Source organism: Chelonoidis abingdonii, chromosome 13 (genome assembly GCF_003597395.2).
Source record: "Chelonoidis abingdonii isolate Lonesome George chromosome 13, CheloAbing_2.0, whole genome shotgun sequence".
Taxonomy (NCBI): domain Eukaryota; kingdom Metazoa; phylum Chordata; order Testudines; family Testudinidae; genus Chelonoidis; species Chelonoidis abingdonii.
Window position 1 is genome coordinate 13,713,054 of NC_133781.1, and position 27,448 is coordinate 13,740,501.

General features: G+C 39.4%; 1 protein-coding gene across 1 annotated transcript in view; it reads right to left on the reverse strand.

Moving 5' to 3' along the window:
• FOXK2 (forkhead box K2) overlaps positions 1-21,108 on the reverse strand; it is a 74,200-nt gene extending 53,092 nt beyond the window's left edge. The window contains exon 1 of the mRNA XM_032792753.2: positions 20,739-21,108. Coding sequence (XP_032648644.1) covers positions 20,739-21,091 — 353 coding nt within the window. The 5' untranslated portion in view covers positions 21,092-21,108. The remainder of the gene's footprint in view (positions 1-20,738) is intronic.
• Positions 21,109-27,448: the final 6,340 nt, after the last annotated feature.

The following is a 27,448-nucleotide window of genomic DNA, read 5'->3' on the forward strand; positions in this document are numbered from 1 at the left end:
ATTATAGTATCTATTGATCTCAGAAGCGACTGCCTGCACAGATCCAGGAAGGCTGCATGAGCTATGAACTTTTGAATAGTAGTGACCTCTGGCTGGACACACAACCTCCCTTTGTCCTTATGACCCCAAACATGACAATACAGAAGGTGGCACTGACCAACCATCAATCAGTTCACTCTTCTAACACAGTACAACTCCAAAATACAGGAAGAGCATGTACAATATGGATACAACTGATTTCTGCAGCAATCAACTTTGTTCTTCAATATACATAACCAATTCAATCTGAGGCTGCCAGCAAGGGTCCTTGCCAGTTGATGCCAACAGTGACATGAACATGTGTCCACTGCAAACAGACAGAGATCACCAACTAGTCACCAGATAGTAACTAGTAACTTTCTTGCAATCAGAGATTTAGGGACACCTAGTGCATTAGGTTGCAACCCTGACTATCTTGGCTAATACTTATTGATGGACCCATCCTCTATGAACTTAGCAAATGCTCTTTTGAACCCAGTTATTGTTTTGGCTGCCACAGCATCCCCTGGCAAAGAGTTTCACAGGCTGACTGTGAGTTGTGTGAAGAAGTATTTCCTTTTGTTTGTTTTAAACCTGCTGCCTATTAATTTCATTAGGAGACCCCCTGGTTTGTGTGATATGTGAAGGAGTAATTAACATTTCCCTATTCACTTTCTCCATACCATTTATGATTTTATAGACCTCTTATCTCCCCATTAGTCATCTCTTTACTAAACTGAACAGTCCCACTCTTTTCAACCTATCCTCACATGGAAGCTGTTCCATAATCCCTAATCATTTTTGTTGCCTCTCTGTAGTTTTTCCAATTCTAATATCTTGAGATGGGCTGACTAGAACTGTACACAGAATTCAAGGTGTGGCTGTACTCTGGATTTATACAGTGGCATATGATATTTTATATAATATCTATCCCTTTTCCAATGGTTTCTAACGTTCTGTTGGCTTTTTTGACTGTTGCTCCACACTGAGCAAATGACTTCAGAGAACTATCTATGCTCTGGTCCCAAGATTCAAGAGAGATAAAGGTGAAGTAATATCTTTTATTGGACCAACTTCTGCCGGTGGAGGAGACAAGCTTTCAAGCTTCACAGAGGTCCATTTAGCATGTCTTCAAGCTGGCTAGTCTAACAACTTCTATTTCGGTACTATTATTACTCACACCATCATAGTATTTGAAAACCTCCCAAGTATTTAAAAATAAAAGTCACTCACAGGGAATAGACTTATTAGCCCCCAGTCTTTGCTCCTTATTAGAGCTCTTCAGTATGGCCTCAATCCTACAGTTGTTCCTGTATAGTCAGGATCAGGGTCTAAGTCTCCCTACAGGCTTAAATACATTCTCCTCCATAACACTTCCACAGAAAGTTTGAGCAGGCAGCTCCTACAAAGACTAATAATAAGTAGGACAAAAATGCATTAGTATTAACACATTCAACAGCCAATGGTTCCTTAATCGGAGCCCAGGGACCTCTAAGTTGAAATGCAATGTCACTGTAACAGCAGCAACCCAAACCCTAGGGTATTTACCTATATTTATCTGGAAATAATTAGCCCTGCACTACTCAATCTTCAGTGTATGAAATCCAAATGGAACAAGAAGCTAAATCCAGTATCAGAACCAGACTAACAACTATTTAAAAAAGTTTTAAATTTAATAGAACATCTCTGAAATAGGGCAGACTTAAAACTAATACTAAGAGTCTTCTACATTAGTTACACATCTGGAATCAGTCACAGTAAATATTACTTGTAGAACAGTTTATGGTTAGAATTTTTTTTATTACATTAATTCCTCAAGAGCAGAGACTAAAGCAAACGATTTTGACAGTTATTCCTTCACTTCCACAAAGTATAGCAAAAAACTGCAGTTAATTGTAACTTTAGAGACTCCAAAGTGTACTACTACGTGCAATTGTCAATTCTGTCTAAACTGCCAAAGATGATCATGACGAAATACTTTCTTCCTTGATTTGCTCTCCTCAGCCTCCAATCTGTCCCTTAGCTTGATACCTTAAATAGTCAAACCACGTTCTCTCTCATCTCACGACTTTTCCTCTCTATTATACACACTTTTTAGATTGTAAGTACCTCAGGGCAGGGACTGGTTTTGTTTCATAATGTACACCAACAGACCATCCTCTTTGTGTAGATAGGGTAGAACACTATCCCTCTTGGTCCCTGTCAAAGCTGCTCCTCAGGCCAGAGGAATTGCTAGAGATAATGCTCCCATACTCAGAAACAAAACTGCATTTTCTTTGATTATACTTTTACACTTCCCTTTGGGAGCTGAGTCAGCTGCATCAGCATGTGTGTTTTTGTGAGAAACAGACTTCTGCAACAACCATTATTTTTATAAAGGCTGATGTCTTGCTCCATGGAAAGTGAAGCAAACGTTAACAGCAGCAATAGCTAGCATCAGCAGCGTATATAAGAAACAACTTCTACTGGTTCTTTCTTTAGAGGGCTTAGAGGACATCCATTTTGGCGGTAACTCAAGATAATATTTAATTTCTCTCAAACAAAAGATCAGCTTTATTTATAGTCAAGTACACCGCTACCTCGATATAACACCACCTGATAGAACACAAATTTGGATATAACATGGTAAAGCACTGCTCGGGGGGTGGGGAGGGCTGTGCACTCCGGTGGATCGAAGCAAGTTCAATATAACACGGTTTCATCTGTAACGCAGTCAGATTTTTTGGCTCCCAAGGACAGCGTTATATCAAGGTAGAGGTGTAGTAAGTTGGGGCTAGTGATCATTTCCAGCCTCAGAAAAACAACACTTATAAACAGGACTGTCCTACTGACAGAAACTAAACATACTCATGGACAAGGCAGCGTACACGACGGTTGGGTTTGACTTTCTAGTGGCAGCAGAGACTAAAGCCATTCCAAGTTGTCTGAGATTGGAGCTAGTAACTTTGGAATACTCTAAAGGGTTTACTGGGAAAATAAAAGTTACTGGAGAGCTGTGTGTTAAAGGCACTGGAAAGGCAATTAGGGGATCTGGGTTCTATCCTAATCCGGGCCCGTCTTCCTGTGTGATCTCAAGCAAGTTATTTAGCCTCTCACTACATCAATTTCCCTATCAGAAAAAGGGTAATAATAGTTCCCTACCTCACAGATAATGAGGCCAAATTAAATAACGTATGTGAGAAGATATTACATGATCACAGACGAGCCTAAAACTGAGAACTCTACAAATATTCATCTTCTGTGATTCTATCATCAAAGATCTAAAATACTCATTCCCATCTCCACCAACTGATGCTCCTTCTGTACAGACACCACACCCAATCAAGCAAGGAAGGACTTCCTTGAAGTGGGAAGAGTACCTGCCTTGATCTAAAAAAACTGCCAGTTCCCAATCATAGAGGCAGAAAGCTTTAACAGGAGCTTATTACAGGGGCAGGATATAAAGAGGAAACTGTACTAGGCTAAGAAATGTAACCTCCCTCCATCATGTCCAAGGAAGGATTTGATAATGGAGAGCCTAGAACCAACAGGGACAACCTGAAACTTCTGGGGAGGAGCTACACAGCCCAATAACGTGATGACTCAGAGAAACTGGACCTTACAGAAGAATGAAGCCAGTCGGAGACTATTTGGAAGTAATTTTCCCTGCCTCTGGAAACACAGGTGACTGCCTGCCTGGGCCCTGATAAAAGCAGAGACTGTGTACTGGGAACTTGGTCCCTGTTCCTGAGGGTAAGGGATTGCATTTAAGGGGGCAGTTTTATTTTAGTTTCTCTAAGAACAAGTAACTCGTAAATCCTTTAATAAAGCCCCTATTTCATATTCCAAGCCAAGGCTAATAACTAATAAGACACAGCGAACATATTGGGTCACTGTTACTGAAACTCTTAATGGAGTGTCTGAAGAGAGTCCTGCATTGCCACCAGATATACAGTGTCAGTACTCTCTCTGTAGGGCATGACTGGCTGAATCATGCCACCATCTAACTACCATTCCAAGCTGCAGAAATTTCTGTTGAGAAGAAAAAAGGCTCATCCAGCAAGCATGCTTGATCAAACTATAGTTTCAATAACATTTAAATATGCTGCTTCCTGGAAGATAGTTACGTTATTACTGAAAAACTGGACATTCACAGCTTTCAATATGGAAATGGAGATAATTTGTCAAACTCAAACAGTTTTCTTTAAACATTTTGGGTTTGACAAATCAGCACTTTCTGACTAAACTGTTTCTTGACCAGCTCTGTTCACTGCACACTTTGACACTGTGTTTGAACAATTCTGGGACATGCTGGGAATATGAATTGGTTGCATTTCTCAATCTTATGAACAGGACAGTACCAGTATCACTTTTTAAAAGCAGAAAGGTCTCCATTTCAATTTTTAAGAGAACAAACAACTGAAGCTCTTCTGTGGTTTTTACCTACTGCATCTCTTTCCTGTATGTTGCCAATGTGCTTGTTATTTGATCATTTCAACTGACAAATACACTGTGGTTTTCAGGTCCAAAATCTGTTTGTTGGGATTATCAATATCTAGAAACCTGAATGAATAACTACAACTGAAAAACCTACCCTAAACTCAAAACTCATTTCTGCCTTCATTTCAAAACACATACTCATACTGAAAAGGTAAGTATTTTAAACCATAGTATTTACTTTTGATCTAGGTGATGTGGTTGCAAACTTGCTGTAAGGAAAAGGCAGTAACCTAGCGGTCAATGACATCATTCTAAGTCAGACTGTATGACTGAGGGTTCCATAATTCAGGTCATTTTAATAAAAGTTAGCTAAGATTATATTACAAACTCTTCAAGACCAATACTGTTTTTTTTAATATGTATTTGTACAGCATAGGACACAACTGGCTCAACATTTTGCTTAGGGCCTCTTGAGTTCTTCCATATATTAAAAAAAAGAAGCAGAAAAGGTAGTTGGAAATGCTTGCACCATCAATCCTTTCTAGTTGAACAAAAAAGCATCCCGGGTCCATGCTTTTTGCAACTAGAATCTGCTGCAGTTGGTGACTGGCCCCAAGACAAAAAGAGGTGAACTGATGGCTGTGGAAGTTGGGAGATCATCCATGGGATAGTGTCACGGAACAGTGTCCCCGACAGACCCAGTCAGTCAGCTCAGAACATTCACACATCATACAAGATAGACTGCTTCCTTCAATAGGGCATTACTCGCGATGCACCTGAGGTATTTCATGCAGGCTACCAGCGCTCTGTGTACTTACGCTGACATGTCTGTGGAGGCAGCAAACTGCACTTAGACAGATTTTTCCCAACTGATTTACATTCAACTCCTGCTGACTTTATTTGCCAGCTTGAAAATCCAAAATCCTTTCATAGTAGCTACAGAAATGAAAGATGCTGGCTGATGCAATTTGAGCTCCCTCTAAACCAAAGATTTTTCCTAATTGCTTCATCCATTTTCCTGTCTGAAAGACCCTTGAGAGTGACACTACTCTCGCTCACAATGCAGTGAAATGATGCAGTCGTCCTTAGGGTCTGCTAACCAGGTGTCCTTCAAGGACAAATTCCACTATAAAGCTTCTAAAATTTCTAGAGCATAGCCAAATCTGCTTCAGAAGAAGAAGTCTGATTCTACCCACACAGAGGGGTATGAAAGAGGAATTTTGTCTTATTTTTCTTCCCTTCCTCGCCCATGCAGAAGGTAAGCAGTGTTAATTCTTCCTGCAATTTTTTGTCCTTCCAGAGGTCCCGAAGACCCAAGTTATTCAAGACATCAAACAGGAATTCAGATGACAAAATGGTAGGCAAGCACATGTTATCTAGAGCCAAAACACTTCAGCATCTTCAGGTATTTCCTGCAGAAAGTCAAAGGATGTGTGTGGCTCCTGCAGTGGAGGACACCAAGCAAGCAGACGTGGGTGAGGGGAGACTCCTAAAGGACTTCTAGAAGCTTCTTCCAGGTGGAGGACATAGATCCTTTCAGGAGGAGAGTAGGCAGGTGGCATAAACCTTATTCAGTCACCTGCCATATGGGCAGAAAATCTCCCTTCTGTGATAAGTGAGTGTTCTGAAATAGAAACCAGGGCCACCCATCTCCTTTGCATCCTACTTCCTCAACAATTCCTGTAGGTTGTCATTTTCCTCCCGTCTTCAGTATGCTCAAGCACTATCTGCACTGGGGATACAGGATAGGCACAAGCCCTGGAGCACACCAAGATAACACGTTGCCATCATCTTGAAGCAGAGCCTGCATTTGAGCTAGATCTGCAATGATTTGGAGCACAAGGTACAAACATGCCCTACAACAAAGGGCAGTCAGTGGTGGTGAGTTGCAGTCAGGGTACCTGTGCCTTTTCTTCCAGTTATCTTCTCCATGTATTTAGATTTAGGCCAAGACGCAGGAAAAACAGGCGAGAAGGTGCATCTCAGCCAAAGGCAGGAAGCAGCTGAGGAGCTGACTTTTGGGACAGACAAAGGAGGAACAGTCATAAAATGTTCTTCTGACTGAATGCCAGAGGTAAGGAGGAACACATTGCCTTTCCTTCTTGAACTATTTTAATAGTTTAAACAAATATTTATAACCCTCATCACATTGAGAAGCTCTCCTGCAAGTGCTCTCATGACTTCACACTCTGTTGTTCTCTTGCATGGCCAATGTGCCTTCAATGGCTACTCTATTTTCCCTTTTCCCTTGGTGCCTCCACAGCCTATCAGCAGCATCTCCTTTTGTCTCACCACACTTGCCTCATGGGTAAGCTTACCTGCTCTTATGGCTGCAGTTACCACCTTTATGACTCATGAGACTCCAGATCCTTCTCAATATTTCTTCAAATTAGAAGTTAAAAACCAGAAGCCTCTTTACTCTCCTATAGGCTGACAACCGCACAGTCACTCAAGCTCTCATCATCTTCAACTTCTCCCCCCATCTCCCTCTTGAACATTCCCAAAAATCCACCATTTCCACTCCATCCCCAATGTAAAAATATTGGGCTATGTTTTTATCTTTATCATATGACTACTGCAACCTCCTCTCTAATCCACACACACTAACCATGGGGCTAAAATCAACTTCCCTGTCTGATGCTTCTGTTATATTCCCACTTGCTCAAATTCCCCCTGCTGCTTATCAGCTCATTCCAAATCAAGTTTAAACTCCTCATCCTTACATTCAGACTCTGCATGAGGATGTTCATTCTGAGCTGTCCTTATTTCTCACTATTTCCCTGTTCATATTCTGTGCTCTAGTAACTCCTCCTGCCTCTTCCCTCTCACATGTGACTTTTTTCCATACAGGCCTCTACACGTTAACACTCCCCCTCTTGTGTTCCAAGCTTCCTAGATCTCCTCCTCCAAGCAGTTCCTCCAAAATCACTATTGCTTCATCCTTCACCATTCCTACACTCAAACACATTAATTTTTATTTACAAAACTAAAAGAAACGTAACACCTGGAACTAACATATTTGTGCAAGTCCAAATTATCTTATTTGTGTGCCATATGCCTCTTTTGTCTGATTTATACTGAAAATTTACTGGGGAAAGAGTTTTGTCCATAAAGCACCCCCATATTACCATATAAAATGACAAATTATGTTCCTCACTCATAGGCTTTATTTAGCACACCCAGTCTGGATTTAAGTCTTCAATGTCCTTAATTCCATTTTTAGTTCTTAAAAAAAAAAAAAAAAAGCTAAGTGCTTGTAGCTCCACAGCTATATAGGATTCTTAGCTTCAGCTTGGTACAGTAATATTTTATAACACAGAGATCCATAACCTTAAAATATCAAAATTCCAGGTCCAAGTTCTTGCAGAAATATTTGTGCTTAAATGGCAATTGCACTTATTTTTTTCATGCTGTAGTAGTTTTGGATTCTTAATCCAATTACATATTCTAACAAATATTTTATATCAAATTCTCTATTCCCGCTCTCAGACACACAAATATATTTTTCTACTGACCTGAACAAACATAGAAAGTGATTTATGATTCTGAAAACACTGGTATTATAAATAAAAATGACTAGCATGTACATGGCAGTTTACATGCTCAAAGCACTGTACATTCACCCCCCTCCCCCACACCTTTTGTCGCAAATCGTTATCCATATTTTACAGATGAGAAAAAAGACAAAAGGGTTAAACACATTGCCCACTGTCGCAGACAAGAAGTCAGCAGCAGAGCTAGGATTAGAATTCCCAACCCTGTGCTTATACTTCCAGATCATAATGCCTTCTCTTTTTAATTTTCTTATTTACTTTTAGAAAATCCAAATTTAATTTCCATTAAATGTGTAAAAAGAAATAACCTTCTCCAGTCTGTTTACATAGTGACCTGACTTATTATCAGTATCAGAACTAACAAAGGTTTTGGCCTTACCAGCTGAATTTTAGTTCAAGAATTTGCATAGAAGTTGATGTATTTTTATATTGTTAATAAGCAACTGATCTTTGACATTTATTGGTGTAAGCCAAATTACATGATTAAGAAAAAATGCATAAACTACCAAATTTGAATCTAAAGCAGATAAATATAGAGGCACACAGCCATACTCAGAAGTGTCAAACTAGATGTTATTTAGTTCAAGAATCACATGAAAAAGCAAGCCCAGCCTCAGTACCTACTATTACAGGCAAAAGATGTACTTCACTTTAGAGCAGTGGTTTTCAACCTTTTTTCTTTTGCAGACCCCTAAAACATTTGGAATGGAGGCAGATCCCCTTGAAAATCTTAAAGAGTCTGCAGAACAACAAGTTGAAAACCAATGTTTTAGAGAAATATTTCATTATACCCCAACAGGAGATAATTAGGCAAGGATCTACTGCATTCTTTCATAGCTTTCTAAAGTTTAATGCCAGAAGCATTAGGAGCACCTGGTCTGAGAGTAGATCTACACTTAAAACACTGCAGCAGTGCAGCTATGCCGGTGCAGCTGTGGTGGTGTAGCTACACCACTGTAGTGCTTCAGTGAAGATGCAACTGTGCCAACAGAGAACTTCTCCCATTGATGTAGTTCAGAGGTCCCCAAACTGGGGTGTGTGTCCCCTAGGGGAGCACCAAGGAATGTTAAGGGGGAGGAGGGACAGCTGGGGCACAGGCCAACCCCCTCTCTCCACCCCCCCGAGGGTCAGAAAGGGAGTGCCACCCAGCCTGGGGGGGGGGGGAGGGCACAGAAAAGGGTAAGGGGGCACACAAGGTAACAAATTTGGGGCTCACCGGTGTAGTTAATCCACACAAGAGGCAGTAGCTATGTCACCAGAAGTCCTGCTGTCGACATAGTGCTGTTTACACCAGCGGCTCGGCTGATACAACTGCATTGCTCAGAGATGTGGATTTTTCATGCCCCTGAGCAACGCAGTTATAACCATGTTAATTTATAGTGTAGACCTGGCCTGACATATCACAGGCCATATTTCACCCAATTACCCCTATATTGATCTGAATGATTTGGGTTTGACTAAAGCATAACTTGCATTTGGTTAAAGCATATCTTCCAGAAAAACATACAGTCTTCATCTGGAGACATCAAGAGATGGAGAATCCACCATTTCCCTTAGTACTCTGTTCCCTTAGTACTCATTGTTAAATATTTGTGCCTAATCTGAATGTCTGGCTTCAGCTTCCGGATACAACAAAAGCCAGTGTTTTTTATTTCTAAATTCAAAAGCCCTTAAATACCTGGTATTTTCTCTCTATAAAAGGTACTTATACACTGAAATCAAGCAACCTTGATCTTTTTCATAAATTAAATTCTTGGAGCTTTTTAACCTTACCATAAGAGTATTTTCTCCAGTCCTCAAATCATTTTTGTGACTCTTTCCTGCATTCTCAAATTATTCAATATCCTTTTAAAAACGTGGACACCAGAACTAGACACAGTAGTCCAGTATCAGACTCACCTTCCTCCTCCCATTTATTACTCCTGTTTACATAGTCAAAGAACAGACTAGTCCTCTTTGCAACAGTATCACACTAGAAGCTTAACCTCTAAGTCACTGCTTTCCAAGATACAGTCCCTCATTAGGTTGGAGTGGCTAGCATTCCATTTCTTATTTCTAGATTCATAACTCTGAATGCAGTCTGAATGGCTGGTAAACTAGGCCCAACCTCAACTGCTGTGTATGACTGCCCTATCCTCGACATTATTTACCACTCTAACATCTTCAATTTTACCAGCACCGATTTTATATTTAGCTCCAGATTATTGATGAAAAGACTCAAGAGCACTGGACCTAATCCTGAACCCTGCAGAGCCTCACTAGAAACACTCCCATTTGATGATGAGTCCCCACTGATGATTACTTTTTTATATCTGTCAGTTAGCCAGCTCTTCATCCATTTAATATGCACTTTATTGATATTGTAGAAGGCTAATTTTTTAAATCAGAATGTTGTGAGGTACTCTGTCATATCCTTACAAAAGTCTTAAATACATTCCATCTACGCAGTTATCTTTATCAACCAAATTTGTAATTTCATCAAAGAATGGTATATTTGTTTAACAAGGTCTGTTCTTCCATAAAACCATGGAGACTAGCATTAATTACAGTCCCATCCTTTAATTTATCTATTGAATCCCCTTCCCTCCTAATGCTTTTTCTTTATTTTGCTCAGGATAGATCTCAGGCTAACGAGCCTATAGTTACCCAGTTACCCTTACTTCTAATGTCAAATATCACTTTTACAATGCAATATACTAGTTAGAGGGACAAATATATTAAAATTTCTCAGTGTTTTAGTAATATCTCAGTTAATTAAAATGAACACATTTTAATTCTTAACTTCTCATCATTTCTGCAATTTATTTTTTAGTACTTAACTTTATTGCGAAAGCTGTGTTATCATGGTTTTTTATTCTAGGTCACATGTGAGATGTCCTACTGAAGTCAATAAAAATAGTTTTATGTTTAAAATTTAGCATGTGCTTCACTGCTTGCAGATTAGAGCGTATGTAATTTTTATTTTCTAGTTCTCATGAACTAGTAAAATGGTGATGTGTTGGTTTCCAACAGTGCTACAGAAAATAAACTGAATTTAATTTTGTTTAGTTATTCATGAAGACATCTCTAATCTTATTTCCCATCCCTCACAGAAACTTAAACTGTGGAACAAACCATACTTGACAGTGCTTCTTTAAGAAGCTTATATACAATTTCCAGTATTGTACCAGAAAGTACAAAACAGAAGCATACTTAAAAGCTGTGATACAAATAACACAACCAAATGAGAAGAGACTTGGAAGATCTTAACTGTTCGAGCTAAAGAGAATTTTTGAACCTGTCTCTGCCACCTTGGAATGTGAGGTGCTACAAAAAAATCATTGTTTTGTATACTTTGCTTTGATGATCTGCTGGGGTTCCCCGAAGTGTGAGGCACTGTGTACCCCTCTCAGCCTCAGCAACTGAGATCTTTGGGGCAGCTAAGCAAAGTGTTATCTTCCTGACACACCAGCTTGTCTGCCTTGCCAACAAACTCTTCAAGACTCTGCAAGTCCAAACCTTGCCTAGAAGATAACAATCAGTGAACTCCAATTCTCAAGTTCCTCAGAGACGCTTTTCTCTGCAGTGTTCAGCCCCTCCTTACTGTACCACCCACTAAACCTTAACAAGTGCACTGTTCCTTTAAAGAGACAGTACATAGGTTATTAAGTGGAGTTGCCAAACCCTACACTTAAATCAAAGCACAGAGTTAGTTTACAGTAAAACAAGTTGTTAACAAAAGGACATAGGTTTAAGTGACACCAACTAAAAGAAATAAGGATAGAAATGATTCCAAACAAAAGTAAAAACACACTTCTGAGGCTATGTCTACACTATCGCTTATGTCGGTCTAACATACGGTCACTCAGGGGTGTGAATAAGCGACCCCCAGAGCTATGTAAATTACAACTATTAAAGAGGCGGTGGGGACAGCTCTGTCAATGGGAACCTTCTTCCGCCAACATAGCTACCACCACTCATTGGGGATGGATTAATTAAGTCGACAGGCAAGCTCTCTCCTGTCAGCCTAAGGCGGTTAAATTAGAGAGCTTACAGCGGTGCAGTTACAGCTATCTACTGTAGTCACAGCTTGAGACTAAATCAAAACTGAAACTAGAATCTTTTGTTCAATGAAGTTTTTTTTCATGACAATCCTTTCAGCATGGCCGGCCTGCTTTATAGCCATAACCCCAACATACAGAGCTCAAAGTGTTTGGTTTATTTGATGACTCAGGTAAAGGGTAACTATAGGGTTCTTTCCCATTCTTCTTATAGTCCAGTAAACTTTTGAAATAAAGTTTCTCTCTCTTGCTTTGGTGTAGATATCATACTGCTTTCTCCCCCACGTCTTAGCTTGATATCTTTGTTTACCTTATATGTAAATATACCTTCACTGTCTCTGCCTCATACCCAGGCAGGTCTGAGAAACAAATACACATTCCTTTGTCTAGGTCAGACTAGTCTTATGCACTGCTTGCCAAACACATTTTAAGGATTTAATTTCAGCACATTTATGACTTTTTGTACACAACCCATACATATACCATGCAATGATTTCAGAGACCAGCATATTACAGTTCGTATGATACCTTATATGACACCTGTTAGACACAGATTATGACAACAGTGTGTTAGGTACAGTGAGTATATCAGGCCTTCCCAGAATTGCTGACAGAATAGTGAACCACCAATTAGCTTGTGTCACTCCCACCTATCAAAGCCATGAAACCCCAATCATTCCAAAACAGCAACAAAATCTCAACTAAGGAATATGACATTCATTTCCAATACCATCCAACAAGGAATAGTTGCAGAATTAACAAATTTACACCCCACCCCCAACGCTACAACTAGCTTAAAAAACTCCTCAGAGGCAGACGATCACAGGAAACAACTGTCATTACATTTCAACTTTGCATAGTCAAAATAAGTGAGGCAGTTGACAGAGCCATCACCTCCTCAAAAAACTCAGCATGAAATTTCATGGGAGATGTCAGCTAATTATTACACTTAGTCCGCTACAAACTCATTAGATGTAGTAGAAAAGATGACCTCAGATTACTGCATGACATAAAGGTTGAAGCTTTTTTCAAAATGTATGCCCTTTCATTTTCTAATATTTATACACTTTGACAAGAAAGTTAAGGTTAGGATTTCTTGAAGACATTCTTGTATTTTTCAATAAATGTTTAGAGGCACAAGACAACTGACTTTCACACTTTGATTGGTTTAGTACTGGTATTGGTATAAGTTAAAAATATTTGTATTGTGCACTACACAATTACCACTTCCCAGAAGTACAGGATAGATCCCTACAATGTGATATTACTTCACAGGAGAGGACAATTTTCTAAAATACAACCTTGATTCAGGCTTAAAACTTACATGGCATGTCCTAATTACTTTGACATCTTTGGGTTGTGATATATTATGTACAACTGTTGATAACTGGCCAAAACTATTCTTCTGATAAGGCATAACAACCCAACAATACAATATTACTTCATTTTAGAAGGGAGAGTGGAAGATACCGCGGTGCTTATTTTCCCTATTTCTATCTTCAATTCCCCATATTAATCTCAGTAGCAACAGAAATAGAATGCAGAACAGTTTGTTACTCTTCTCTCCCTCCAAAAAAAATCTCCACCACGTTATGGTTTAATTTCAAAAGAGACGAATTGCAGGAAATCATCATGTTTATTATATGTACATATTACACCATGTATGCAATTGTGAAGTAGGGATTTCAAAAGCGTTCTTGTATTTTTACAGTATGTTGATCAATTCTGAAAGGCAATGGGTATTCTTCAGGCTTTACAAAACCAATAAAAGATGTTTTCAATTTGTCTTGTAACATTTACTGCTTCTAAAGCAGGGGTCGGCAACCTTTCAGAAGTGGTGTCCCGAGTCTTCATTTATTCACTCTAATTTAAGATTGTGTGTGCCAGTAATACATTTTAATGTTTTTAGAAGACCTCTTTCTATAAGTCTATAATACAGAACTAAACTACTGTTGTATGTAAAGTAAATAAGGTTTTTAAAATGTTCAAGAAACTTCACTTAAAATTAAATTATAATGCAGAACCCCTCGGACTGGTGGTCAGGACCCGAGCAGTGTGAGTGCCACTGAAAATCAGCTCTCATGCCGAAGGCAGCATGCATACCATAGGTTGCCTACCCTTGTTCTAAAGCAAAAGAACATCTCTCTTCTCTCTCATGATTAGAATCCTAATAGTGTGAGAGAAAAACTACCAATTCTTGAATACATCTCCTGGTTTTACTAATTCATGTAACAATGCAGAGAATATATTTCCTCTTATAGTTAACTCAGGTGTATGGTCATTAGTACGCTTACTAAAAAGACAGTAAAATTCTCCTATGTGAAGTCATTTTACAGAGAGAGAGATACTAAGGGCGGATATATGGCACCATAAACAGATTTACATATACAGAAAGTATAGCATTTTATTAGTCTGACTGCATATTGCAATCCATACCAACAGATTAGTGTCTGAATATTTATATTACTGTAAAACTTTAACCAATGATACTCAAATTGATAATCTCAGTGTTGAATTGTGAAAATTTGTCTTTTGCAATATGCAAAAGACAACTGCTACATAAAAGACTTTATATAAATATCACATTCATTTTTGTAGTCTCATTTCAAATAGCATGCGTTTTACCTTTACTCACAACACATTCTTCTGCACCTTAATCTGTTAATGATCAATGCAGTGTGGCTTCACTGTGCTTGATGTCTGAGATTCTACTTCTGCTACACACAAGTTTAAAGTAGCCATAAACTCCAATTAAATAGATTCTCAAATAATATTAGTCATTTTTGTCAACAGACAACGTTACCCATTCTAGAAAATAAACTAAAAAATTCTAAAGTCTGATTCATAGGCCGCAGCCAAAACCTACATCTTTCTTAATATTATGCTTAAAATTATTAAACAGATAAGTTACTTTAGTGGTCATCTGCATGAAATTCTCAGCCACCCCATCAAGCCCCCAAATGCACCTCAACCACAGGCTTCAACAATATTTCAACTCTGTGTTCCTTTCAAACAATTTTATCTAAGGCAGTGGTGTCAAAAACCCTGTCTGTATGTCAAATACAGCTTGCTTGAGGTATTTATCTAATTGCTGTGACACTCAGATTTTTCAGAACATGAGCTTTTTATAAAAAATAAAAGTATCCACTTCTTATATCCATCAAGAAAGCCTTTAAAACATGAACTCAACATATGCCAAGAAAACTAGAAGAATTGTCTTTCTGAATCTGCAAACACTGAGCAACAGCTCCAGGAGAGTGAGGTTACCCTCCTATTCATCTCAATCCTGGTGACACTTTTCACCTCGCACGTGTGCAATTATGAACCTAATTTTATACAATAACTGGAGTTGTGCACATAAATCAAGCAATTGCATTCACCAGTGTCCAAATAAACAAAGGGCACTGACATAGTGTTAATTTTGGAGTGCCTCATATTTTTTTTTCCCTAAAAAACTGATGCTGAACACAACAGTAATTTCACTAAGTAAAAGTTTAGGTAGTGTAAAGAGCCTTGTTCTTTGTACAGAACCTCTTAGTTTTAATAAGTGGGAAAGATGCTGTAATTTAATTGCATTAATAGAGCCCTAACTTTGTAGACCTGGACAACATACCATAACTAAAAGTGTAACTTAGTCCTCTCCACAGAATAAGTGAGACTCTGGCCTATAAATATTTAACATTTGTAATTTTCAGAGTGGTGCGAGTTTGTATGGGGGGGCTCTACTTCACAGCTGCAAGAGGAGACCCTGCATTATGTGGTGTGCTGAATATCTGTACTTCTCCAATGAGTTGGAAGTATTATATGTCTTGCTACATTATTTTCATACTACTATTTCGCATATTAAATGGTATTTTTTATTAATTCATTTTTAGGATGCCAAAACCCATCAGTAATCCTTGATATATAAGTCTGTGGTTTAATCAAAATACCCTAATACCAGAGGTGGTGTATTAGGACACTTAAGGCCAAAATTTCAGGTGCCTTCAAACACAAGTGTGCATTACTGCTTTTCTAAAAAATAATTCCTAACTACGGATAGCAATATGAAAAAAATACTATAAAAACTTAACAGCATTGTTATCAACTGCTTCTACTCCCAGCAAAAAAGATACTTTTCATTCTTCAGATTAACTGCTGAAATGCTGTAATCTACTTTGAGTTCCTATTGACCAGCTGACAGATGGACTGAACTCGCGGCTCCTTCAAAACTGTGATTCATACACTCTTACAAGTACAATCACTGATTTTACGTCCTTAAGACACACAGCAGCTATTACATCACATTTATTTTCAATGTCCTAGATGTGCTGTAGTTGTCCTCATCAGATAAAACAAAAATTTATACTGCACTATGGCGAAATCTACCTTTGTCAGGTGGAAGAGGTTTACTGTTATAGGTTTACCTTCTATTTCTGGTCAACATGAGAGTAAAAATGTATGTAATAAATACTGTACTGTAAAATTCAATTCTCCAATTTCATTACTATTTATTGGCCCAGTTTGGTTTCCAATGAACACAATTCAGAAACTGTATTTAATAAAAAACGTAATTACCTTTGAAAGACCCACAGTTTGACAACAGGTTTTACTTAAAGATATACAAACAAGTAGTTTAACTGGTTTCTGAACACTATGTCATGCCTCAGAATGCTTAGACTGAGCGAAGCGCTATTTATTGTTGAGTATAAAGCTGCTTCTAATTTTTTCCCCCCATTTTGTTTATCTAGCAAAGTGACATGCAGTCTGTGTATATGAAAATCTGTTAGGTCTAGGAACAAAAACCACACTGCTCCCACTAATAGTGCTTCCTGACTGAAAAGACATTTACATTATGATTGAAAGTTTCAGAGAGGTGTAACCAAAACAAAGCTACAGTGACTAAGACAGTCAACTGAACAGCAGTAATTAAACATTATATGGTGTTCATCTTTGTAACCACTATTTATTATTGAAACAAATATGCCATTTTGTTTACCAAACTGTCAATGCTTCCCTTTTCCCAGATTCTTAAGGTTCGTATTCTGCAGGAGACTGACAAATTTTATTTCAGTTCCCCACTTCCAGGAACAGGTAGGACTGTAACATTAAAATTTTAAATTATATCATGTTCAAATATTAATTGTACTCAAGTCAGAGGCCATGAACCTTGTAATTTTAGATGTTTAACAGGAACAGTGACAAAAATTAGACATTTCAATTATTTTTTCAAGAGTAAGTGGGTTTGTGGTATTTAGTTTTTGTCTTAAGCTTCATTGTTTGCATGACCGCTGAGAAATTGGGAAAGGTTTTCTTTCATCTTTATTTATTTATTTTTTTAAACACCATTAGGACACCAATTTCCCTGGCCTTTTAATGGAATTTGAAACTAGCCTGGATTTTTGTTTCCTTCCTTCGTACTGCATCAGCACTTAGATGAAAACTGCTCTGGGAATAAGGCTGCTGAGTTAACTACTGCAATTGGTTGCACACACACAACATGTTCAGATCCTACAAAAACAGTGGCCACTAACAGCAAAAACAATAAACAAAAACCCCCCACACGTATATTCAGGAGATTATCCCATAGCAGCCAAAAGCTTAATTCCAGAAGACATTCATATTCAGGTGTAACAGTTTAAATGCAGGTAAACTTCCAGGCCTTAACTACTGGAATACCACTTTGGTGTAAAAGTTTACAGCAATATTTTTTATCCTTATGAAATGCATATGGTACATCTACAAATAATCTTCATAACAATTAAAATTTAGGATTAGTCTCCAGCCTCTTAATTAGGTTGAGAAATATTTAAAAACTGAAACAAAGGAGGGGATAAGCAGGTTTCAGATTTGCTTAAGCATATTTGCCACTGGACAATTTTTAAAACTATAATTTTATCACAAGCCAGGCATATTGCTGGCAATTTACTACTGTATTTTTTTTTTTTAAGTCTGAGTAATCACCTGGGCCATAGGTAGGAAGCTATGAAACTCGTATTACTCACTTTGAAATTTTAAAATTAAAATACATAACTTGCTAATATATTTAGCTCACCTGGACTCAAAGTAATTTTATTTTTATTTAAATCTTTGCAGATAACATTCAATGTGTCAGATTAAATCCACAGTGAAATTCAAGAACATGGCTTTAATGCATAACATTAGTCATCAACATTTCATAGTAATTACTTGGTATAAGCACTTGGTGTCTGCTTTAGATTTGCCTAAGCACTGCTGCAAAAGAACTTTGCTAAACTTAGAAAGGTACAACTACGCTATACATTTTTTTGAAGGCTTAACTTCCACAAAAGTGGGCTTTTAAATATTTCAGAAATGATACAAATCATAAGCCGTTCAACCGTATTTAGCAGAAAGTATATCTCGTTCAACAGCCTACTGGTGACATTATCAATTTCGTCTGCTCTTACAGTTTAAAAGTTATCCTCACATCTCTCAAAGAAATCACAATCTACTTAGTATAAAATGTTGTTCCACAATTTCTGACAATGGCTGTAAGTGCACCCCCCTGTTTACAAGGCTCAACTTAAGCACATTCTGTAATCAGGAAATATTACTTTAACCAACTTGGAAAGCTTAAAAAGTTAATGTTAAAAGAATGCAGTCCAAGTAATCATGCATTTGATGCAATCAATTTCAAACAAATACTAGTTCACTTAACTCCACCTATGCTCATGAGACAATTTAACCTTATGTAAAAATTTCCCTTTGTTCACTAAGCAAAATTTTGTGATGTGTGTAAAATTATCCTGAACGGAAGTAATTCTTATTGGAGCAGAAAATGTTATGTGGCAAAATTACAGACTTAAAAGGACTAAAGCAAAATACAATTTGAGACCCACAATAAGGTAATAGGAGAAGCACACAGTAAATGTAATGTGTTTTGCTTCTTATGACCTTAGGTATTTAGTGGAAATTTGCTACCATTTTAAGTCTGTTTGCAATACATCATATACAAATTTAAAGATTTATTTAAAATTAAATACATAGATTCTTTTAAAAATAGTGCATTCTTGTGCCTGTATTTAACAAATATCCTCATATAAAAATATTTTAAAATTAGTTATAAAAGGAAGAAAAAATAAATTATCCACATAACAGACGGTTATTACAATAGGAAAAAAAAAGCAAAAATAGAAGTTACAGTTGTTAGGGGTCAAACAAGTCATCCAACTGTATTTCTGAATATACAGCAGTACACAGACAGCTCCTTAACAAACCCTTTCAGAATTATAGTACTTCCTAGAAAGCATAGGTTTAAGATTCTTTGATTTTTATAGGGGTATTGCTTAAACTACACCTCTACCTTGATATAATGCTGTCCTTGGGAAACAACAAAATCTTACTGTGTTATATGTGAAACGGTGTTACATCGAACTTGCTTTGATCTGCTGAAGTGTGCAGCCCTGACCCTTCCCCTCCCCCCTGGAGTACTGCTTTACTGTCTTATATCTGAATTCATGTTATATCAGGTCGCATTATATCAGGGTAGAGGTGTACATAAAAATGTTAAACAGCTAAGTCATGCTCTCAGTCTCCAAAATAAAGTTAAAAACCTACTCGGTAACAAGATTCTGTCAGTGACAGCATGCTTTCTATGAAACACACCCCTAAAACATTTCACAACTACTCTTCCGGAAATAACTAAAATATATGAAAAAGTGTTTTTTCATTAAGATAGGCAATGTTTTTTAAATATTTTGGATGCACAGACTGACAAATGCATCACTTTTCACACATAACCCCTCAAAGAATGGAATGTATATTTGTAGTTCAATGCACCCTTAAAAATACCAGGCCTCACACACCTCCCCAAAATAATATTCTGCAGAAAAAAATTAATATTTGCTAAAAGTGAAGGAATATATTGTTGTTTGCAAACTCTCTCTTCATTGTTAAATTACCTAAGAACTACATGTTAAAATTCTGAGTGTATGAATATTTTAGACATAATTCAATTTAGCTAACCATAAATATAAAACTAGTCAAACTATGCAGAAGATGCAGAAAATACTACAAAAACTTATTAAAACAGGGCAAATGGTACCACAAAATTTGCTTAGCGCTGATCTGAAATCCCAGATACCTGGATAAACACATAACTGAGTTCTCCTTTGCAACACACAAACACTACGCAAGAGCGTATTCGATTCTGTTTACTAACAGTAATAGCTCCAAGCAGTGGTGCAGACTGATTTATACCCACAAGGTACTATTATTGCACATTTGTTACGTGCGAAAGCAGAGGAAGGAGGATTATCACTGGCCAAAAGACAGCCCCAATGCTCCTCTGATTTTATGCTTGCCACCTTTATCTTACAGGCCCACCCAAAGGAAGATGAACGTTGGTGGAATGGATACAGCTCAGGGGCACCAGCCAGGGCACCCCGCGTGCTGGACAAGGAAGCAAAGACCCACTGCGAAGCCAATTTACAGGGATGGCTACAGCGGACACTGGCTGGGTGTCGATGGGTGCTCTGGGGGACGTACGGATGAGATTCATGATGCGCGTACCCGGCACCGAGAGGACTCCCTGCCTGTCATGCACCATGTGCCAGCAAAATGGAAACGGGGCAGCCGGCGTGCGGAGTAGCACTACCCGCCCTCCAGCAGGGGGTCCCCGGGGAGGCTCGGGGATGGCTCGCTCCTCGGGGCGGCCAGGCCGGGCCAGAGATCTCGGGCTGCAGCCGGCCCGCTCCCCTGTACTCACACTCGGGGCAGCTGCAGCGGGGGCGCCCCCCGCCTCTGGAACACGCCGTCCACGAAGACCCCGTTCTTGCCGAGGCAACGCAGGTAGAAGTCCCCTCCGCCCGCCCCGCCACCGGGGGCTGCGGCGTCCCCCTGAGGCAGCGGCGGCCCGTCCGCCCCGGCCGGTGGCGGCGGGGGGGCAGCGGTGAAGATCTCCAGGTGGCGCCGGGAGATGAAGCTGGAGTGGCCCATGCTCACGTCCACCGAGCCCTGCGACGAGTTGCGGCCGATGGTCACCGAGCGCTTCTTCATCAGGTACTCGAACTCGCGGCCCTCCAGCCGGGCCACGGCCGCCGCCGCCGCCGCCGCCGCCATCTTAGCGAGCGAGCGAACGGGCCGCCCTCCCTGCGCCCCTCCGCCCGCACCGGCGCCGCAGCCGCCGCCAGACAGAGCAGGGAAGGGGACGCCGCTCAACCCAACCTAACGCAGTCCGCCGCCCGCTGATGGACGGCCAGGGCGGGCCAATGCATGGCCCGCACGCCCATGGGGCTATGCCGCGCCGGCCAATGGCAAGAGGCGCTGAGGCCAGCGTAGCTCAACAAGTTAGCGTGTTAGCCTCAAGAACAAGGCAGACACTCGGAGGCCGGGAAAATGCGGAGCGGAGCGCGTGGGAGGAGTGTGGCCAGGTCCAGCCACACTGAAAGCAACGGCGAAGCGCTGTCTGTAGGAAAGGCAAGGGCCAGCCTTAGCCCAGGCTGCTGCAGGGACAAGGGAGGCACGAGCAGGCCAGTCCCGAGCCGCTCAAGGGCGAAATGAAACAGTCCAGCTAACAGCCCCTCGCCCCAGCAAGGAGAGAGCACTATGCCCGCTGCTCTCCTGCCCCCAAATCTTTCTCCTTCAGGCAACGGGACAAGTGCTTCAGCCCCGGAGTGACAGCTCACACTCGATGCCCATGAGGCAAGGGGATACGCTAGCCTGTGCCCTAAAGGGGACTGCTGTCACCTGCAGGGACGCCATGCTTTACACACACCAGGACACTTCCAAAGGGATCATGATGTATTTCTCTCAGGCAACAGCCTGGGTTGACCCCCAGTCTGAGGCTGGGGAAGCACGGGGCGTTGCACAGTCCCACACAAACCCAGGGGCTGACTACACTATCATTAAGCAGCCATCCCCTCTCCTTTAGTACAAAACAGCAGCCAATCCAGAAGAAATACTATCGACAATTTCTGAGCCCTTGTTCTCCCCTTCCATGGATGCTTTCAGAAACAGGATGTTCTTTTTCACCACCAGGCACCAGTAAAAGGAAATAAAACAAGAAGAATAGAAACACCTAAGCTATGTTTACTGTAGGTGCTATTTGAGAAATAAGGTGTTGCCTACAGCTTCTAGGCTGTAAAGATGGCCAAGTGCTCTATCAGCACAAATGAGTTCATTGTCCCAAGGAAAAAAAATAAGGTTCTCTCTCCGTGCAAAAGGTATACAATGTTAGCTAAATTAATTTAGGTACTGATTTAGTTCATGGGTATAACCTTCTGGTGGACACAAACCAATTGAAAAGTGTCTACATAAGGCACTTGCACTACTTTCAGTAAGTTTCTAAACTAATGTAAATTAAATCTGTATAAATTTTAGATGTAAACAAGACCCAATTATTCCAATTTTACAGACAAGTACTAAAGCACAGAGGCCAGTGACTTGCTTGACCTTGCAAAGACTGGATGAGCTAAGACTCTTGTGCACCAAGGTAATGATTCAAGCACAAGACCGCTGCTCCCCCTGCCCCCAAGTCAGGCTACTACCAAGAACTATTTAAATTAAATCAGGTTTTTCAATTTCTGAAGACAATCTGTCTTGTATTGTACAATACATACACCACCATGAGCTGAAAGCCTGTCTTTACCATACGATATGAGGTGATACCAGCTGCACCTCCTATATCTCCCAACAGCTGAAGGACAGGATAGATCAGAGCAGGCCTAACAATATGACTGTCAGAGACATTCTGCAGCAGCTAAGCTTCCTCCCTCAACACACTAAAGATTTTGCTCTCTTGCTTCCAGAGAAAGCTAAGTAGGGTGTGAAAGAGACTAACTTTCCCACATGCATCCTCACACTCAGGCCATGGTTTTGCCTGAAGTCCATCTCATAAAGGAGTTACTTCAGTTTTTTAAAAATTCGTACTGAGGGCTCTGCTGTATCTTTAGGTATGTCAAAAAGGATGCAAGTTTCTCCTACATATGTTACCACCATCTCTTTTCCATCTATATTTACAATGCAGATATCAGATGAACCATGACATTCGCTAAGGATTGTTCATGGTTTTAATATATTAGAGGAAGTATAACAATATGAAAATAATAAGAAAGGCCCTCACTAATTGCACTCAGTACTTTGCCTTCAAAAGAACACCACCTGTGTACTTAAAGTCTGAGACTTTAGATAGCAGAGCTATACATTTCTTAGTTTCTGTAATTAGCAGCATGATGTTGTATACTGATGAAGCCTATTTATATTTATACATAGATATAATCCCCACAAATACTTCAACAAAAGATCTTAAAAGTCCTCAAGAGATTTTTGTTTGGCTGTTAGACGACTCCCGTAGATACTGATGAAATAGTGGCTAACAAGCCATTTTATTTCCAAACTGAACGTCAAGGTGTTTAGAGACATAGGTATGCTTCTCTACAGAATTTAAAATACATTTGGAAATGTATTTTTTCATGTCCTAACCAAAACACAATTCACTTATTAAAAGGCACAGCAGATATCTAGTCCAAAATGTGAAGACTTGAACGAAAGGTTTTTTTAAGTTTAAATTAACAGGTATTTAACTGTAAAAGTGGATACTAAGAATATATATTAACTAACATGCTTAAAAAAAAAACCACCATTGTATACTATTTGCAAAGTTAATGTCAAGCCAATGTTCTATGATCTTAGGATCAAATTCACTGCTGATGTAAGCAGGTGCTACACTTTTCAAGCCAGTGGAGTTGCCTGCTTACACCAGCAGTGAATGAGTTCATTAGACACTCACATATTTGTTACTCTGATGTTCAGAGAGATATGTGCATTACCAGTTCCAAATAAAAAAAAGTCAGACATACAGTAATATATTGCAGTGGGTAAGGGTTAAGCTCTTTTGATTAATCTTGCACATATTTTGGGATTAAAGGACAGATTTTCTCCTACATCAAGATATGCTAAGTATAGACAGAGCAGGGCAGTTATATGACTCCTGATTCTCAACCTGCCCCCCCAGGATGTAAATTAGAGCAGCCTAGGGGATGCTCTAGTTTACAATAGCTGGCTATAGTCCTTAAGGTAATACAAGCTGAGAGTTGCCATAAGGAAGCTCCACCTCCTCCTCACCACACCACCTACACTCAGGGATGGAGGGAAGAGGAAGGTTGGAACAGAAGCCAGGTAAATTCCCAACTGGCCAGCTGCAGCCAGTTCACTTTGCATTGCTCTTATACCTGCACTTTTCATCTATTCATGCTTGTTTAATAGTGGATAGAATTCACAAATTAAAACAGTTGAGAAAAAACATTAAAAAGCAGTTAGTATTCACATGGTGGAAAATATGAAATATACAAACTCAACTCAGTTTAATGCAATCATAAATTATCTTTTGAAATGTCCTGTAACCAGTTTGCTACTCTGCAAAAGAGTATACACAACACTCAGGAGTAAGTATACTGATGTATTGGTAACAGCTATTTTAATGAGGTGACAGGAGGAATTTTTCTGCCAATGCTTTTCTCACTGAGGAAAAAATTCATCCTCTTTCTCTGTAGGGAAAGAGGGACTCATGACAACAGGACTCCCAGTTGTGGTTCTGCATTCTATTCCACAAACGGGACAGAGAGGCTGGACACAATGGAGCCATACCCTCTGCACAGAGCTCAGCAGTTCTGTGCTTGGCCTCTATATAGATGGGGCCAAAAGATCCATCACTGCATACAGCCTCTTGTCGGGGCGGGGGCCTACATAAAGGACCACAAATTATTCCACAGCTGCTTCACAGCCCCTCCGCGCCGGGGGGGGGGGGGGGAGAATTCATCTGCCCAATGCCCATCTTGACTATTTAGGCCAGGATCTGGACTGTAGATATGTAGAATCTAATCTTTTGAGGGGACTGAGCATGTGTGACTCCCACTGAAGGCAACTGGAGTTGTGGGTGCATAGCACCTCACTGGCTTGAGCCTGATTTGCTAAACAGCTGAATGTAGTCTAATCCACTCTGACATATTATAGCAGCACCTGTTAGCATCACTGTAATTCAGGGTCTGTCAGCAATTCTGTTAAAGAGCCCTATTTTCAGTGTTTATCACTGAACCTTAAAATGAACTAACTGATACTTGGTATATAAAGTCTCATCCAAGAAGAGACACACTATCCATTTTTAAATTAAAATAATTCAGATTTTTTTTCAGGATCTGGTTTTATACTCAACACACAATTGGTATAATTTATAGTATATTTTCATAGACAGTTGGTATTATCTATAATACTCCAAGCCTGTATTACTAAGACAGAGAAAAATAATTTTAAGAAAAGTTAGAGGATTTCTCTCATGCATTCTTACTGTATGCACATGCCCTATTTACGGACAAAGTATCATTTTCTAGAAATACATATTTCCATGGACATGACAGAATGGATTATAGAGCAGCCCAACTGATCTGTGCATTAAGAGTCCCTAAAAGTACACATTGGCAACTGATGTTAACAGCTCCCCAAACCATAATGATCTATCAATAATCCCTGTGTTACAGAAGTCTCTCATATAATTCCACTGAGATTGTTTTTATTCACAAAAAATGTTGACATATAAACCCACGTAAGTAACATAATGGATCCAATTCAATACAACAAAATATTTCAAATTCAGAAGTTGCACTCTATCCTTAAAATGATACTATTTCACATAGTTCTCATTTTACAAAATATAAAAACATTCACACTGGCCTCATGCAGAATGCAGGTGAGCTGAAGAGAAACTTGATGATCCTGAAGTTGTCAAGAGCTCTCTTTCCTTAAATTATGTGAGTTTTTCCCTGAGGAGCGCACACACATTTTCTCTGTTTATCGTCTTGCAAGGCCGTTGTAAGGAGTAATAACACAGGCCCCAGTCCTGCTGAGATTTATGGGTACGTTTCATTTTAAGCATGCGAGTGATCCCATTGACAAATGGAACTACTCTCATGCTTAATTGTTTATGTCTTTGCATAACTGAGGCCATAGTCTAATGGTTTGCTTTGCAAATGTGGCAGATTATTTTGGTGAAAGGCAAGATTTTTGAAGTTAAAATTATGGGTATAATTCTAAACAAATCTATAAAAAAATCCAATGGGGTGACGTCTGCTGTGGAAAATAGAAAAAATTGCCACGTGCACACTTAAACATCTATAAGTTGTTGCAATTACTTGAAATCCAGCAAAATCAAAAAATGTTGTCATCCCAGAATAGTTATTTTTATTTTCAATAAATTAATTGTATACAACTTTCAAAAAACAGCACTTTTCTCTGAAGGCAGGAATTTTAGCCTTCACAATACAGATTTTAACTATCTTAAAAAAAAAACAGTACAAAAATCTTCATCAAAAGGTGTGATAATTTTTAGGCCATTTTTAAAGTAATTTAAAAGCCACAAATAAACACACTTTCCTCCTCTAGTTTGCTTGCACAATCAGTTTTGATGTTTTTGGTTCTTTTTGGCAGGGAGGAGTTTTTAAACCAGACCCTCTAATCTGCATCATGCTTCTGTACTAATTTATTTGGTGCTGAAAACTACAACACAGGTGGAAAAAATCTAAAATAAATTCCAAAAATATATGTCATTAGTTATTAAAAAAACAGATCAAAACTAATCAGCTGTCTTTGATATGTAAATGCTAATTATCATCACTAAACATTTAAAGGTAAATATTATATGGTACTGCTAAGAATAAGGACAAGACAGGTTTTCTCTGCGGTAGTTTATAACCCTAGGTTAGCTCCAGTCCAGCAAATAGAGAAATCCACGCCAGTTATTTTATCCAACACAAATGTCTGCAGTTGGTTTACAAACCATGTTACCCAGCATGCTCTGGGTACCAAGCTGCTTATGGAGGTTGCAACGTGCAGAGCAATAATCTCTGATTAACCAAAACCATGTAGCATGGGAACAACGAATAAGATATATGCAGATGTCTGCTTCATCAGTAGGGTACAAGCTAAACCCCTGTCCCTTCAAACTGCACTTTATGCCACCCTGTTAGGAGAAATTTGCAAGCTTTGAAGCTGCAGAGAGACATGTGCTTTCTAGATGACATCATCAGCAATGTCTGGGCAGTGACCGAGGCAGTGTGTGTTTGTAAACAGTGAGAAGGGCCCTGGGGGTGGGGCAGGCAGAACAATCACCACCTGAGCATATACCAGACAGTTATGTCAATGAAACACTGCCTGCAGTTGCTGGAGAGATTGTTTCAGAGGCAACAGTATGTGTTTTTAGAGATTACAACAGTTTCTAATGCAAGAAACCATGTGATGCAGCAGAGCCAAGGGCAGCCCAAAGGAATACTGTCAACTTGAGATCTAGTTAATTTTTCTTAAATAAGTTAAGTCATTTCAGGTACTATACCAGCCCCGAGTTCCTATGCCCCAAGTTCCTATGCCAATTTTTGTAGTTTTACAACCCCATTTCCCTGTTAAAACATTCAGACAGAAGTATGATTTTTA